Source organism: Nycticebus coucang, chromosome 2 (genome assembly GCF_027406575.1).
Source record: "Nycticebus coucang isolate mNycCou1 chromosome 2, mNycCou1.pri, whole genome shotgun sequence".
Lineage (NCBI taxonomy): Eukaryota > Metazoa > Chordata > Mammalia > Primates > Lorisidae > Nycticebus > Nycticebus coucang.
Window position 1 is genome coordinate 2,714,667 of NC_069781.1, and position 14,703 is coordinate 2,729,369.

At 58.7% G+C, this 14,703-nt stretch overlaps 1 protein-coding gene across 2 annotated transcripts in view; it reads left to right on the top strand.

Moving 5' to 3' along the window:
* ADAMTSL2 (ADAMTS like 2) overlaps nucleotides 1-14,703 on the top strand; it is a 31,514-nt gene that overhangs the window by 14,919 nt on the left and 1,892 nt on the right. Inside the window, exons 10-17 of one of the 2 annotated variants that reach the window (XM_053558397.1) lie at nucleotides 230-578; nucleotides 1,974-2,346; nucleotides 6,656-6,753; nucleotides 9,567-9,693; nucleotides 10,812-11,025; nucleotides 11,119-11,274; nucleotides 11,793-11,963; nucleotides 12,589-12,765. In XM_053558397.1, the coding sequence (XP_053414372.1) occupies nucleotides 230-578; nucleotides 1,974-2,346; nucleotides 6,656-6,753; nucleotides 9,567-9,693; nucleotides 10,812-11,025; nucleotides 11,119-11,274; nucleotides 11,793-11,963; nucleotides 12,589-12,765 (1,665 nt within the window). Of the gene's footprint in view, nucleotides 1-229; nucleotides 579-1,973; nucleotides 2,347-6,655; nucleotides 6,754-9,566; nucleotides 9,694-10,811; nucleotides 11,275-11,792; nucleotides 11,964-12,588; nucleotides 12,766-14,703 lie in introns of both variants that reach the window. The other variant, XM_053558388.1, reaches the window with a different exon arrangement.

A 14,703-nucleotide genomic window follows, 5' to 3' on the forward strand; every position in this document is an offset into this window, starting at 1 on the left:
TCCTCTGAGCAACGTGACCTGTATGGAGGGTGCCAGGGTGGACTGCTCCCTCTGCCCCAGTGTGGCCCTGCTCAAGGGGCTTAGCTATGAGCCACAGTAGCTCAGAGGGGCTGGCGGGGAGGGGTTGGGGTGATGGGGAGAGGCTGGGGTCTCATGCCTCATCCCCGCCACACTTGCTCAGTCCCTGCCACGCCTCCCCCTTCCCCCTACCACACCTCCCCCTCCCCAGGTGTGGAATCAGAATGGCAGGAGCCCCTCCATCACCTTCGAGTACACGCTGCTGCAGCCACCACATGCCCACCACGTCCAGCCTGTCTACTACAGCTTCCCCGAGCCCAGCTCTGACAGCGCTGAGAGCCAGGAACTGGATGGGGCTGGGCCCCTGGGCTTCATCCCTCACAACGGCTCACTCTATAGCCAGGCCTCTGCAGAGCATTTGGGCCTGGACAACCGGCTGTTCGGCCACCCAGGCCTGGAGGTGGACCTGGGCCTGAGCAAGGGCCAGGAGACCAATGAGGTGTGCGAGCAGGCCGGCGGAGGGGCCTGCGAGGTGCCGCCCGGGGACAAGGGCTTCCGAGGTAACCAGGAGGGAGGGCCCTGGGGAAGGGGTCTTTGGGCCATTTTCAAGTCTGCAGAGAAGGCTAAAAGAGGTGCCAGGTTCTTGCAGACTCACCCTGAGCCGGCACAAGGCAGAGGTCCGAGGGGTGGGGGTAGGGGACACGACCTTCCTTACACGCCTTCTCTGAGGTAAATGTGATTGCCCCACTTCACAGATGGGGAGACTGAGGCTTAGAGGGCAGGAGAGACTCGACCAAGTCACGGAACCCCCCAGGGAGGAGCTAGGAGCCAGGCCCAGCGTGGTCTGAGCTCATGGCTTGCTCAGTACAGCCCCTAGACTTGACCTCCTCTCTGTGTCCTGTGTGTCCACCCATCGGATAAGGAGCCCAATCACTGGGTTTAGGGCCTACCCAAATCCGTGATGATTTCCATCTCAAGATTCTTGACTCATTACAGCTACAAGGGCCCTATTTCTTTTTTTTTTTTTTTTTGTAGAGACAGAGTCTCACTTTATGGCCCTTGGTAGAGTGCCGTGGCGTCACACGGCTCACAGCAACCTCCAACTCCTGGGCTTAGGCCATTCTCCTGCCTCAGCCTCCCGAGTAGCTGGGACTACAGGCGCCCGCCACAACGCCCGGCTATTTTTTTTTTTTGGTTGCAGTTCAGCCGGGGCTGGGTTTGAACCCGCCACCCTTGGTATATGGGGCCGGCGCCTTACCGACTGAGCCACAGGCGCCGCCCAAGGGCCCTATTTCTAAATAAGATCATGTTCTATTTTGTGTAAATTTATGGAGAATAAGGGTAATTTTGTCACATGCACAGAGTGTGTATGTAGTGGTGAAGTCAGGGCTTTTGGGATGTCCATCACCCAAACACATCCCTAGTCCTCATAACCCCCCCCCCAATCCGAGCCTCCATTGCTCTATCCAGCCTCTGTGTACACACTAAGAGAGGCCCATTCTGGGGTTCCCTAGTCCTCATCACCCCCCCATCCGAGTCTCCGTTGCTCTATCCTACCTCTGTGTACACACTAAGAGAGGCCCATTCTGGGATTCCCCAGTCCTCGTTACCCCCCCAATCCGAGTCTCCGTTGCTCTATCCTACCTCTATGTACACACTAAGAGAGGCCCACTCTGGGGTTCTCTAGTCCTCATCACCCCCCCCATCCGAGTCTCCGTTGCTCTATCCTACCTCTATGTACACACTAAGAGAGGCCCATTCCGGGGTTCCCACTGCAGGATCCCTCTTGAGGATCTTGGCCAAACTGTGTCCTTTAATCAGGCAGAAACCTGCCTTCTGGGGGCTCCTGGTTCAGCTGCTTATCTCCAACCCAACTGGTGCAGGTCCCCTCCCCAGAGCAGCCATAGCCCCGGGGTGCAGGAGCCTTGAGTTGAGCCCCCTGCCTCCCTCTGCAGACCGCAACACCACCGGGCCTGCTCTCTCAGGGGACGAGGATGGCCGAGAGGCCAATGCCCAGCTTGCCTCCCAGGAGATCCTGTCAGCCAACGCCATCTCTGACCAGCTCCCGGATGCAGGCTCTGACTCCAAGGAGCTTGCCCTCAATGAGACGGGGAACAGCATCTTTGCTCAGGGCGCCCCGCGGACCTCCCTGGCCGAGCGCCTCCACATCAGTCACATGGAGCATGAGGAAGCTGGCACCTTCCTGCTCAACGGGTCCTACCTGGAGCTGAGCAGTGACAGGGTCACCAACACCTCCTCCGAGAGCCCAGTCCCCAGCATCGGTGCCAGCCTCCCCACCTCTGCTGGGAATAGGACTCACAAGGCCAGGTAGGAGGCCCCTGTGGGCTCTGTGGGTGGGCTGGGCTGAGGCCTGGGACAGTAAGGCTGCCACCACAGGGTCTGGCTGGACGGGCTGGGGCCTGGAGCTGAGGGAGGGAGGGAGGGCCACTCTTTCCCTGGGACCCACCCACCGCCTTGGGGACCTGAGCTCATGCTGAGGTCAGACCTGAGGTCAAAGGTCAGGCCCATGGGTCACAGGCTGGGACTGAGCCCCAACATGTATAGTTGCTGGTGGGGGCTGGAAGCTGACAGCACTGAGCCCCCCCTCAGGAGCCAGGGCTGGGGCTCAGCAGCCTGTGTGGGCAAACATGTGATCATTACAGCTACCTTAGTGGGGGCTCAGAGAGGGTAAGCAAGGTACTTGAGGTCATGGAACCCGAGGATCTGGGGCCCCTGGGCTTGTGTGGTGATCGGGCCAGAGGCAGTGCCCAGGCAGTCCCCAGATGTAGTGTGGGTCAGCGCCAGCCCCACCATAGTTAGCAAGAAGATAGAGAGGGGCTGAGGGGCTACTCACCCAGAGGCAAGACCTCCAGAGCCAAAGCCACAGCCAGGACACCTGGGCCGTCACAGCCAGGGACACCTGGGCAGTCATGGCTGGGGACATCTGAGAAGTCACAGCTAGGCCTGGAGGGGCCTGAGGTCAGGAGCCTCCCTTGGTTAGTAGCCTGGAGCAGGATGGCCCAGACCTACTGTGTCCCCACTGGAGGATAGTCCCTGGTGACAAGCCCCCTGGACAGAGAGTGGTCACATTGTAGGCATGCTCTTCTCCTCAGACATTCGCACAGCCAGGAGTCTTTCTCTAGTTACACCAAGCCTGTCCCAGTCACCACTGGAGTGAGTGAGAACTGGGAGCCAGGGCCGCTGGTGCTTGCTTTGTTTTCTGAGCATCCCCTGAACCCTGACTTCAGACCCAAGCAGGACTTGAACACCAGCCAGGCTGGGGATGCCATGGTGGCCTTCTTGGAACCTGGGGGGACTGAAAGATTTGGGGTCTACTCTGGAGGTGATGTGGCCATTTCTAGGGGGCGAGAGCAGCAGGGTGGCCTCCCTGGGGAGCCAGGAGCCCCAGGGTGCTACCCCTTTTCTCAGACTGTTGGCCTGAGGTCTCTGCCTGATATGGGGACTGTGGGCTTGGAGATACATCCGGGGCGCTGCTGATGTGCTCCAGATGGAATTCTTTGCAGATGTGAAAGGAGCAGGGCCCCAGAGCATCCTCAGACACCCCCCTTTCCACAGGGTGCCCTAGGCTGTCTGGTCACTATCCAGCAGCCTCCAAGCCTCCAGGGCAGGAGCCTCTGGCTGGTGTATAGGACTCGATAATGTGGCTGGCAGGGAGGGGCAGACTTTGCTGTGGGAGTGCAGGACCTGAGTCTGAGCAGGGTTCGCAGGCCAGGGGTGGGAGGGCAGAGGCAGCCAGCACGTGCCTGTGTGATGCCGGCATCACTCAGCTGAGTCTGGCTTCGGCTCCTTCAGTGTGGGCCATGCAAGGCCTCACCTTGTGTGCCACACATGGTAAGGACTCTGTGGGCAGCAGCTGGTGATGACAAATTGAGCCTCCAAAGTGGGAGGAGGGGCCCTCCAGGATGCATGGCCCGCGTGGCAAGGGTCAGCTACCAGGGCCTTACCAGGGCTTATCAGGGTGCTCCAGGCAAAGGGGATACTGGCAGCTGGCCCACTGTGTGACAGGGACATGTCTCTGCCCTCCTCTGGGCCCCAGTCTCTCATCTCTTGGTGAGAGGGCTGTGGAGGGCTTGGCTCGTCAGCTCAAATATGGACAATCCCCAGACTAGGGTCGCTACACACCTTTCAGATCTTTAAGCCACATCATAAAATCTGTCTGCCCCACTGCCCTCAGCCCACTTGGGATGGATTGGATTTCCAGGGCCTGTCCAGGAGTGCAGGAATCGACAAAAGAGGCTGTCAGCACTCAGCCTTGCCGGGCAGGGTGAGGTGTGGCCTGGCCGGCCGGGTGGCCGTCAGAGGATGCTGCCGCAGCACCAAGATGGCTGGAGAGATAAAGGGCAGAGGGGACTGCCAGGCCGAAATAGCCACGTCTGGGGGAGTCGTCCAAACACAGGAAGTCGTGTCTGCTCAGAGAGAAGGCAGCCCAGAAAGGAAAGGCTATTTTCATCTTCCCAGAAAAGCTTCAAATAATCAAGGGAGGGGCCCTGTCACCAGATCCAGACTTGGGGAACAAGTGTCTGAGACATAGGAGACCCTGCGTCCTCTGAAGTCTGGGGGTGGGGTAAGAACAGAAAAGGGCACTAGTGGTTCATTTATAAACAAACACAGTCACTTCAGAGCTTCTCCTGCCAGAGGACCGTGTGAGCCTATGTCTGGCGGGGCAGCTGGGCAGGGTACCCTGGGGCAGTGACAGGCGGCGATTCAGGGCATCACAGAGACTTCACAGTCTCCCCGAGCCAAATCTAGCACTTCCGACTATCATGGCTGAGAGGGGCAGCATCCTCCTTCCAGATGGGGGCGAAGGAAGGGCTGGCGGTTCAGTGGTTTCCTGGGTGCCTCTTCCAAGAAGGGAGCTGCCAGGCATTGCGTTGTTGTGCCAAGGCGTGCAGGGCTCTGTTCAAGAGTCGCGTGTGCCGTGCTGTGGCACAGAGTGCCGCGTGGGCAGTCCCTCCACAAATACCTTTGGTGCCTTAAATCCAGAGGGTTATTTTGAAGCGGGCAGCTCTCTCTTGAGTCAGGAGTGAGTCACACGCCTGCTGGCTCTGGCGTGTAATTAGATAAAGATGGCGGGCTTCTCTGCGGGTGGGTGGAGGGCCATCGATTGGATCTTTTCATCTCTTTTATTTTTGGGGAGAGTTTAAAGCCATGGAAAGCAGGGTGGGGACCTAATCTGCACAGTTCAGTGTTTTCTGAATCAAGTGTCAGGGACTGGTTTTCCAGGCTCTTCCTCTGAAAAGATCTATTCTCCCCGAGCCAGGTGCGTTAGGTGGATCGCACTGGTGCAGCTCTCCAGATTTCTGCAGACCCTTGCTCTGAGATGACAGGGTCTTGGGACACCCACCCATTTAAAAAGGTTCCTTTTATTTTAAAATAGGAGAAAGAGGGACCTTTCCCTTCCCCCTGAAACCTGGGAAAGGGTTGGAAGCCACCAGGGGAGGGAGGCCCAGCTGGAGAACAATGTCCATTCCTGAAGTTCTGCTGGGGTTGGGAACCTCTGGGAGGGATGAGCCAGGCCAGAGTGCAGGAATGGACAAAAGAGCTGTCTACTCTTAAACCATAAGAGAAATTTCTGTCCATTTGTCTGGCAAATTGTAAACTTGCGGTTAATTCCAAACTGTCTCTATCACAGAAACAACTAGAAAGCCTTTCAGGATATAATATCCCATGACATCCTAAGCCTGACCACCAAGGTGACAGAAGAACCTTTTGGGAAGGACTTAAGATTGGCCCTGGGAAGGATGTTAGCTCCAGGCTGTCGTTAGCCAGCCCCTCTGGCTCAAAGCCAAGTGTAGTTGGGCAGTATAGCCTACTATAGTGTCCAGTTCAAAGGTGAAGGCCAGGCCTGAGGGCCTGCTGTCAGCTGGGCTAGCTCATGTCCCCCTGCTCTGGCTCTGGGGATTGGAGCAGATGCCCGGATTATGGGGCCGCCCACCGTCTGCCTCCCTCCATCCCTGCTGAGTCCCAAACGCACCCGCACGTCGGCTGTGAGGCTAGGCCCAGGCACACCTACTGGTTCAGAGAAGCAAACAGCCCTAACAATAGTTGGCTTTGGCTGCCCGAGTTCCGGCCAAGAATCATAGCTGGTAGCTGGCCAGGACCCAGCACGCCCCCCCCAGCAGGGCTGTGCAGCCCGGCAGACCTGAGCCGCCACGTGCGTCTGGCCACTCCCCGTCTGCAGCTGAGCGTTTGTGTGATAGTCGGAGGCTGAATGGCTCATGTCTCCCGCTCAGCCTGAGTCCAGGCTGAGGGAGGCAGCAGGCCTTCATAGGGGCTGGGGGCAGGGCAGGACTCAGTGGCTGACATGGGACAGTAACAGTACTGGGCATGTGCGGGAGCCATCACGATCCCTCAGCGCTCCTCCCCACCCCCAGGGAGCTCCAGCAGCCTCAGTGCAGTTATTGGGATGGAAAACCACTAAGGCCAATGTCTGCTGTGTCCCCGATGTGCCGCCCTGGGTGCCTCACCCCACTCTGATTCAACCGGCGGGGACTCTGACCCTGCCGGGCAGGGATCTTCTGGGTGCAGGCTGGGCATTTGGGGAAAGAGAACACGCCCCAGAGCCCCCGGCGAGTGCTGAGGTTTCTCATCACCTTCTCTGCTTGGTGGTTTCTAGGACCAGGCCCAAGGCCCGAAAGCAAGGCGTGAGTCCTGCAGACATGTACCGGTGGAAGCTCTCGTCCCACGAGCCCTGCAGTGCCACCTGCACCACAGGTACTGGGCACAGGGGGCCAGCGGGCTGCTCTGAGCCTAGTGCCATAGTGGCACGGGTTAGGGCTGTGCCTACTAGCTAGTAGCCCCAAATCAGGGAGCTTGTCTGGTGGTTTGGTGACCAAGGAGGTGGTGTGGTGAGAGTTAGGGGGCCAGATGTCCTCTTGTGATACACAGACCGTGGCCAGGCCCAGACCACCCTCAGGGACCTCTCATCTGTGCTGTTCATGTTACGTCTCATCAGGGCAAATGTTCCCTGGGTTTAAGTGAGAAACCTTGGCGGTGAGGACTTATCTTTTGTTTACAGCAAACATAGGAAAAGAGAAATATACCCTTGTGACCTCTGAGCAACCAAGGGAATTGGTCAAATTCTAGGACCTGATCATCAGGGGAGGAGTTGGGTCCATGGTAGTGCCTGGACAGATGCCCCAGCAGGGTTATGCTGGGATTTGTGGCCACATCTGTCAGGGTGTGTGGCTGCCACACCCTGAGACACAGCTGCGGCTCCAGGGCAGGGCTGCACCTGCTGCTGCTCTGGCCCCATCCCCTGGGGCTGCTGTGAGGTTTGAGCCCCGGACCAGGACGCAGAGTTGGTGGTAGGGGAGAAGACGTAGGGAGAGCCCAGGGCTGGCTTCATGTTTGGGTGCAGACCACATCTGGCTGTGTGACAAAATGTGTGATGCCCTTGCCACTCCTACTGGCCATGGCTTTGGATGGCCAGACGGTCTCTGGCCAGTGGATGCTGGGCAGGGGCCAGTCAGGGCTGACAACATCCCGTATGGCCCTGGGTGGCATCTCAGGGGATGGGCTCTTGACAGGGGGAAGATAGAGGTGCCCCCTGCAGCTCCGATCCCTATGCTCTGCTCATGCTGCCCTGGAGAAGGGGCTCCTCCTGCAGTGACACGAGCCCCCAAGCAGGTGCAGGGCACAGACAAGTCTAGCCTGCCCACACCTGGCCTTCTGGAGGGAAGGGCCAAGCTTATGAGCTGGGGGTGAGCCCTGTTTGCACAGCCTGGGGTGGGCAGAGAGAGGAGGAGAGAGAGACAGGTACAGAGAGAGACAGAGACATACAGGGGGAGTGGGGAGAGACAGAGACACCGTGATGGCTCACTGCTGTAGCTCTTGTCCATATCCCTCCAGGGTGACTTTGCCACCACTCAGTGGGGCACTCACAGCTTCCCTCCTCTGAAAATCCCGTTCCGGGGTGCTGAGGCTGGGCTGGGCTGGTGGCATGGAGTGTCGTGACACCCGGGGGGGCCCCATTCCATGCCCTGTACCTCAGGGGGAGATCTTCCCTGTGCTCCAGGCTCTGGCCCTAGTGGGAAGCATTGGGCTAGTGGAGGGCGTTGGGCCTGGTGGGGGCGTGGGCCCTAGTGAGGAGTACATCTTGTTTCTTTGAAGATGTTCCTTTGGTGTGGCAGCCATGCAGAGGAGCCTGTACTCCGCTAGGTCACAGGCAGTGGTTCTCCACCTGCCCCTCAGCCCCTCTGGGTGCAGCAGGCATCCTCGAGTCTCCGGGGAGCGACTGCCATGTCTTCCTCGGGGCGCCGTTCACTTCTGTTGGAGGGAGTAGGAGGCTCTGGGCATCTGGGCAGGCATGCCAAGTGCTACTTTCCAGCTGGATGGAACAAAGCTGTGTCCAGACCAGTGTTTGAGTCTCCCAGCCTCTGTGGAAGGGTCCTATTTCAGGGGTGAGCAAGTGAGGCCTGAAGAGCCTGGTGATGGTCATGTCACCCCTGGGAGATGCTGGGCTGGGACTTGAATTCCAATTTCTTATGACTGAGGCCTGCAGTATTTCCACCTGATGGCAAGGACAGACAAATAATCAGACTCCTGTGAGGGTCTGTGAGTTCCCAACCCTAACCCTGAGCCCCAGAGCTGGTGTCTCTGAAGCCTGGAACATTCCAAGCAGGCCTGGCCAGGAAGCTCCCCTCAGAGAAAGCGAGACGGGAAAAGTGATTACAGCTTGTCCTTCATGGAAAAAAGAAAATATCCCTCAGTGCTGCCTCCCAGGTGTTTCATTCCACCCAGACCTGGGCCTGGAGTGGCAGGAGCTGCTGGCTTCAGACACGCCACACCACGCCACAGGGTTTCCCTTGCGTTCAGGGAGACATTTTTCCTCTTGGGGGAATTAGCACCGTGGTGTACGCTATTCTCTGACGCCTGTCGCCTGGAGAGGCTGGGTCTGTCTCCCTCACAACACACGCACACAGACACCACACCACAGCAGCAACCCCTCGGCTCCTCAGCAGAGAGCTGCCTGCCTGTGGCTGCTCAGTGCCAGGTGAAGCTACCGGGCGCTGGGCCCCCACAAGGGCAAACACACGGTGATGATTAAAGAAAGCTCCAGATGATGCTGTTAGGGACTGAGACAGGCCACAGGAGGGCAGGAGGGGCTTGCAAACGGATCAAGATGTCTGGAATGGCCAGAGGTTACACCCTACCCGCCACCCACCTGCCCATCCAGGGGAGGCTGTTGGATGAGAGAGAAAGTGGTGCCAGCTGTGCTCTCCTCTTGCTCAGGGCCCAGGGTTTGTGACAGGGGTCCTGGGTGCCCAGTCAGGGCCGAGGGGCTGAGGTGGCATGCAAAGAGAAGAGGTCAGTCAGACCCCAGGATACAGCAGAGAGCCAGCTCGGTCCACAGAGTTGTCCCTGCCCAACTGCTCTGTGAACTGGTGACTGTTGTGATCCTCAAACCAGGAAGCCAGGCAGGCTCTGAGAGGTCAGGTCACCTGCCCAGCTCCCAAGGTCTGCCGGCCTCCAAGGTACGGGCTTCTAACCACATGGCTCATAGGCTCCTCCCTGTCCTGATCCAGGGGTCATGTCAACATATGCCATGTGCGTCCGCTACGATGGTGTGGAGGTAGATGACAGCTACTGTGATGCCCTGACCCGTCCCGAGCCTGTCCATGAATTCTGTGCTGGGCGGGAGTGCCAGCCCAGGTACATGCCCCCATGGGTCGCGGGTGGGTGTTGTGGGCGTGCCGGGCTCTGCTTTGCCTCTGCCGGGATCAGCAGCTGGATGTAGCATCCTCCCCCTTAAAGTGCTCTGTGGGCAGGACAAGGAGGGGCAGAGTGACCCAGATTTGCAGTCGAATCCATCACCATGCTATGCACATAGTAGGTGCTTGATAAACACTGGTCCCCTGTAGACTTAAGAAACATCCTCAACAACACTCTAGGCTACAGTGAGATCTCTGCCTCCCCAGACCTAGTTGGTACATTTTAGGTGTTTATAAGCTAATGGGGTTACCGCTAAAATTCCATGCCAACTGGCTGTCACTTGGGTGGGGTGGCAGCCCCGTGTTTCTGGCCCTCAGGTCTCTCACCTTGCCTCACAGATACAGACTGAGCCCTAAGCACATCCTCCCTAGTGAGGAACAGTGTCCCCACATGAGCCTGTGGGGCCAGCGACCACTCCGCAGAGGCCAAACATTCCTGCTCCCTCGTGGCCACAGCCCCTGAGTCCTTCTGGCCTGCTCCAGCCGGGCCTCATGCTCCCTGCGTATTTGTTCCCTTCTGGAAAGGGCAGAAGACCCAGGCTGTCTCTAGAGCATTGTCTAGGTCCACCAGATGTCCTTCTCCTTGGAGTCCCACTGGCTTGGGCCTCTTATTCCAATTGTCTTCTGGGAAGACTTCAGGGTCTATTCATAACCCCAACAGTTCAGGCCAAGGTCTAGCTGGGCACGCTAGTGAGATCCCTCTCTGGATACAGGTGAACATGGGTCCAGCATGGCCCTCTGTTCATTTCCACTATTGCTCAGCCCCATGGGGGCCAAAGCCACCTGTGTGACACAGCAGGGCACGAAGGGCAGGAGAGTCAAATGCCTGCTTGGTGCCCGCCCATCCCTCTGGGCGCTCCCTGAGGACCCTGGGCACATCTGGGCCGCCTGCATCAGGGACCTCACCATCTTCCTGTCCAGCTTGGCCTGTGTGGTTTTGGACCACGGGGTGGGGGGGGAGGGGAGGGGGAGGGGCTGCACCATCTCTGGGGGCCCAGGTGGTGGGGTCCCAGCTGGTCACGAAGCGAGGGTCGTGCAGGCTGTCCCCTCCCAAGGCAGGTGGGAGACGAGCAGCTGGAGTGAGTGCTCGCGCACCTGTGGCGAGGGCCACCAGTTCCGCACTGTGCGCTGCTGGAAGATGCTGTCACCCGGCTTCGACAGCTCCGTGTACAGTGACCTGTGTGAGGCGGCCGAGGCCGTGCGCCCCGAGGAGCGCAAGACCTGCCGGAACCCGGCCTGTGGGCCCCAGTGGGAGATGTCCGAGTGGTCGGAGGTGACCTTCACTGGTGGAGCAGGGACCGAGGCTGGGCAGGTTGGGTCGGGGTGCCTGTGTCAGGACCGCCCCAACCCATCCCCCTCTGCGCAGTGCACAGCCAAGTGTGGGGAGCGCAGCGTGGTCACCAGGGACATCCGCTGCTCGGAGGATGAGAAGCTGTGCGACCCCAGCACCAGGCCTGTGGGGGAGAAGAACTGCACAGGCCCCCCCTGCGACCGCCAGTGGACAGTCTCTGACTGGGGGCCGGTGAGGCAGGGGCTGGAGGGCACCTGTTTCAAGAGTGACTGGGGAATGAGGCGGGTGGGAGCTGTTGCCTTGATGTGCCTGGAACAAAGACGGGAGGGAAGTCCCGAGTGCCTTTCTCCCATATTATAGGGAATCAAAACCTTCATCTAAAAACAAGTGGCCAACATCACATTCCCCTTTATGGCCTTTCCATCTGCCTCTGCCTCTCGGTGTCTCTGCCTCATGTCTCCCCACCATCTCTGTCTCTCTCATCTGGAAGAGGGGGTGCTCAGGTTCTAGCCAGGGTCCCCTCTCGGTGGAGGGTGCACAGGTGACCTCTTTAGGTGTGCTTTTCTTTGTGTGTTTTTCAATGAGCACATGTTATTTCTGTAATTAGAATAGAAAACGCTATTTAAAAAGTGGTCACCACAGCAACCACTTCCCCACGCTGCCCAGGGAACCGTTCCTCCCCTGGGCTTGCTGTCCGGGCCCTCTGGAGCGGCCTTGCCTCTCACCGGCTGCCCCTGCCGCCCCTGCAGTGCAGCGGGAGCTGTGGGCAGGGCCGCACCATTAGGCACGTGTACTGCAAGACCAGCGATGGACGGGTGGTGCCCGAGTCCCAGTGCCAGGTGGAGACCAAGCCGCTGGCGATCCACCCCTGCGGGGACAAGAGCTGCCCCGCCCACTGGCTGGCCCAGGACTGGGAACGGGTGAGTGTACCAGAGCCTGCGCGGGCCCCTCTGCCTGGAGAGCATCTGCCTGGGAGCCAAGTGGCTGGGAAGAGAGACGAGGGAGAATGAGGAATTAATTGCAAATTACGAAGGCGGAATTCACGAGGAATTAAGCTATAAAAAGCCACAAGGTAGGAACACACTTTACAATTCCCTAAATCAGAATGGGCCTTGTCTGAAACGTGGAGAACCAGGAATGGGGCTGTTTAGCCCTGTGTGTTTTTGGCCCAACGGCCTGAGCAGCCTTTTTTGTGACCAATTTGTCCTCCCTGCCTAAGTGTCATTGTCATCAACTTGTCATTTCAGACAACTTGCTCTCCAACAAATCACTTTCAGCCAATTGTTTCAGGCAGATCACTATTAACCAAATAATCTTGGGCCAAATTGTTTTCTGCTAAGTTGATTTTGGCCAAATCATCATTAACAGATTTGTTTTAAAACAGATGGTTTTGTGCTAAATTGCTTTTGATCGAATCTGTAGGGGGCCAAGTGTTTATCGAACCGAGTCCTCAGCCAGTTTGCCATTGCTCCAAGCATTTTCACCCAATTGCTACTGACCTCACAGCGCCGGAGTCTCTGACTGTCCCCTCTGTCCCTGCCTCAGTGCAACACGACCTGTGGGCGTGGTGTGAAGAAGCGGCTGGTCCTCTGCATGGAGCTGGCCAATGGGAAGCCACAGACACGAAGTGGCCCTGAGTGTGGGCTCGCCAAGAAGCCCCCTGAGGAGAGCACTTGCTTTGAGAGGCCCTGCTTCAAGTGGTACACCAGTCCATGGTCGGAGGTGAGCTCCCGGACGGCCCCTCTGGGGCTGTCCTAGGCCCGACCTGAGTGCTCACGCGCCATGTTAACTCTCACACTGCCCCAAGTCCCCATGAAACCCCCACCCCTGCCAGCCTCTGTCTGGGCTCTCTGACCGGGGAAGGCCTCTCAGCCTGGCCAGGTTAGCTGGTGAAAGAGCCACTAGCTCCAGGAAGCTTTCCCTGATCTCACTTCTGGGCTGTCTACAGCACCTGCCTGGGGCTTTCTTGACCTGGTCATTCTGGCCTTGAATTGTGGTCTCCAAGAGGTGTGTTTGGCAACAGCGTCAGGCAGACCCAGGGGTCACCGGGGCATATAGGCCAAGTCACACATGGGCCATGCAGAGGGAGAGCAGCAACTGTCCTAACAGAGGCCTGGCCCAACCGTGATTCTGTGGGCTCCTTGGCCCCCAGAGCCCTGCTGGCTTCAGGATAGGACAGAACTGAGACTGCCCCTCTCCTTGCAGATGGGGGCAGGGACTCTACCTCCTGGCTCCAAGGTCCACGTGGGGGCAGCTCAGGGCCAGAGTTTGCCTGAAGAGTCTCCCCTCTCCCCATGGCACCATGAGGAGAGGCTCTTCTGCCTGTTCCTCTGAAGCTGAAGTTCAGAGGGGGGTGGGGTGGACATTGGGTCCTAAGTGTGTCCATTGTCCAGGGCCAAACCCAGGCCGAATGAATAATCTGCAAAGTGCAGGGAGCCAGAGGGTGCAGGATGGGGAGCCCCAGGTCAGTGAGAGCCCTGACTTCATAGGGGTGGCAGGTGGGCAGAGCCCCTCCACCCCTGGTCTCAGCAGAGCCAAGCGGGTGGCTGAGGCCTCTTGGCTGCATTCTGTCCTGCTCCCCTCCCCCACAAGGCCTGTGTTCCCTGGTGCATGTCAGGCGTCCTGCACCATCCCTGTGCTCCTCAGCAACAGAGCTCTTCCCGTGCCCAGCCACTCCCACTTGGCAGTGCCACCTGCTCCGGGTTGGGGGGTGGCACCTGGGGAAGTCAGGGTCTGAGAGTACTGATGGAAGGGCAGGGGCTGGGCTGGGTCGGGGCTCTTGTGGTCAGGCAATGTAGCCTGCGCCTCTGCTGCTGCTGGCCTCAGTTTCCTCATGGGTCAGCTCCGAATACCCAGGGGATGAAATAGGGCTGTCATATGGCACTTGGTGCCTAGACATCCCCTGAGATGCTCCACAATGGATCCTAGACCCTGGCACCCTAGAACCCATGTCTTGGCCACTGCGGCAGGTGGATGCTGGGTCCTAAAACCTAGAAATGCAAGGGGAGGAGTCTGTGAGATGTGGGGACAGTGGGGGCCCCCAAAAGTGCTGGCCCTACTCAGAGTGTGGGGGCGCAGGTCACCCTGCCCCCACCTAGGCCCAGGGCTGGGCTCCAGACTGCTCTCCATATGAGCCTGCACCACTTGCGCTTGTGTGAGGTGGTGACACACTCCACGCTCATCCTCTGTTGCCCACAGAAAGACCCCTGGGTGGGGAGGAGAGGGCTGGAGGCAGAGCCAGGCCTGAAGGATGAGTGGGCTTCCCGCCTGGTATGGCAAAGCCCAGCCATGAGGGAGGTGGGGGCAGGGAAGGCTGACTGGGGCCCGAGGGCCCTGGGAGCCCTAGAGGATGGCCTGAATTCTGTGAGAGGCACCCCCACTTCCCTGATGAGGTGACAGCACAGATGGACAGAGGGTAGCCATCACTTCCTCCCCAGTCAGGCAGCCCCCTTCCCCTGAAGCTGTCCCCTCTGGCTGGGCAAGTATGTGTGCCTCCAGCTGCCCCACCCTGTCTACTCCCCAGGGACAGAGTTTGGCTGCCAAAGTTTGGCTATCCTGTGAACCCCAGACGTGCAGCCCCCGCTTGGGTCTTAACTGGTTTTCCTTGTGCCTTTGCAAACGGAACTGGCAAGTGGGCCCCGGGCTGGGACCTGCCTCCCC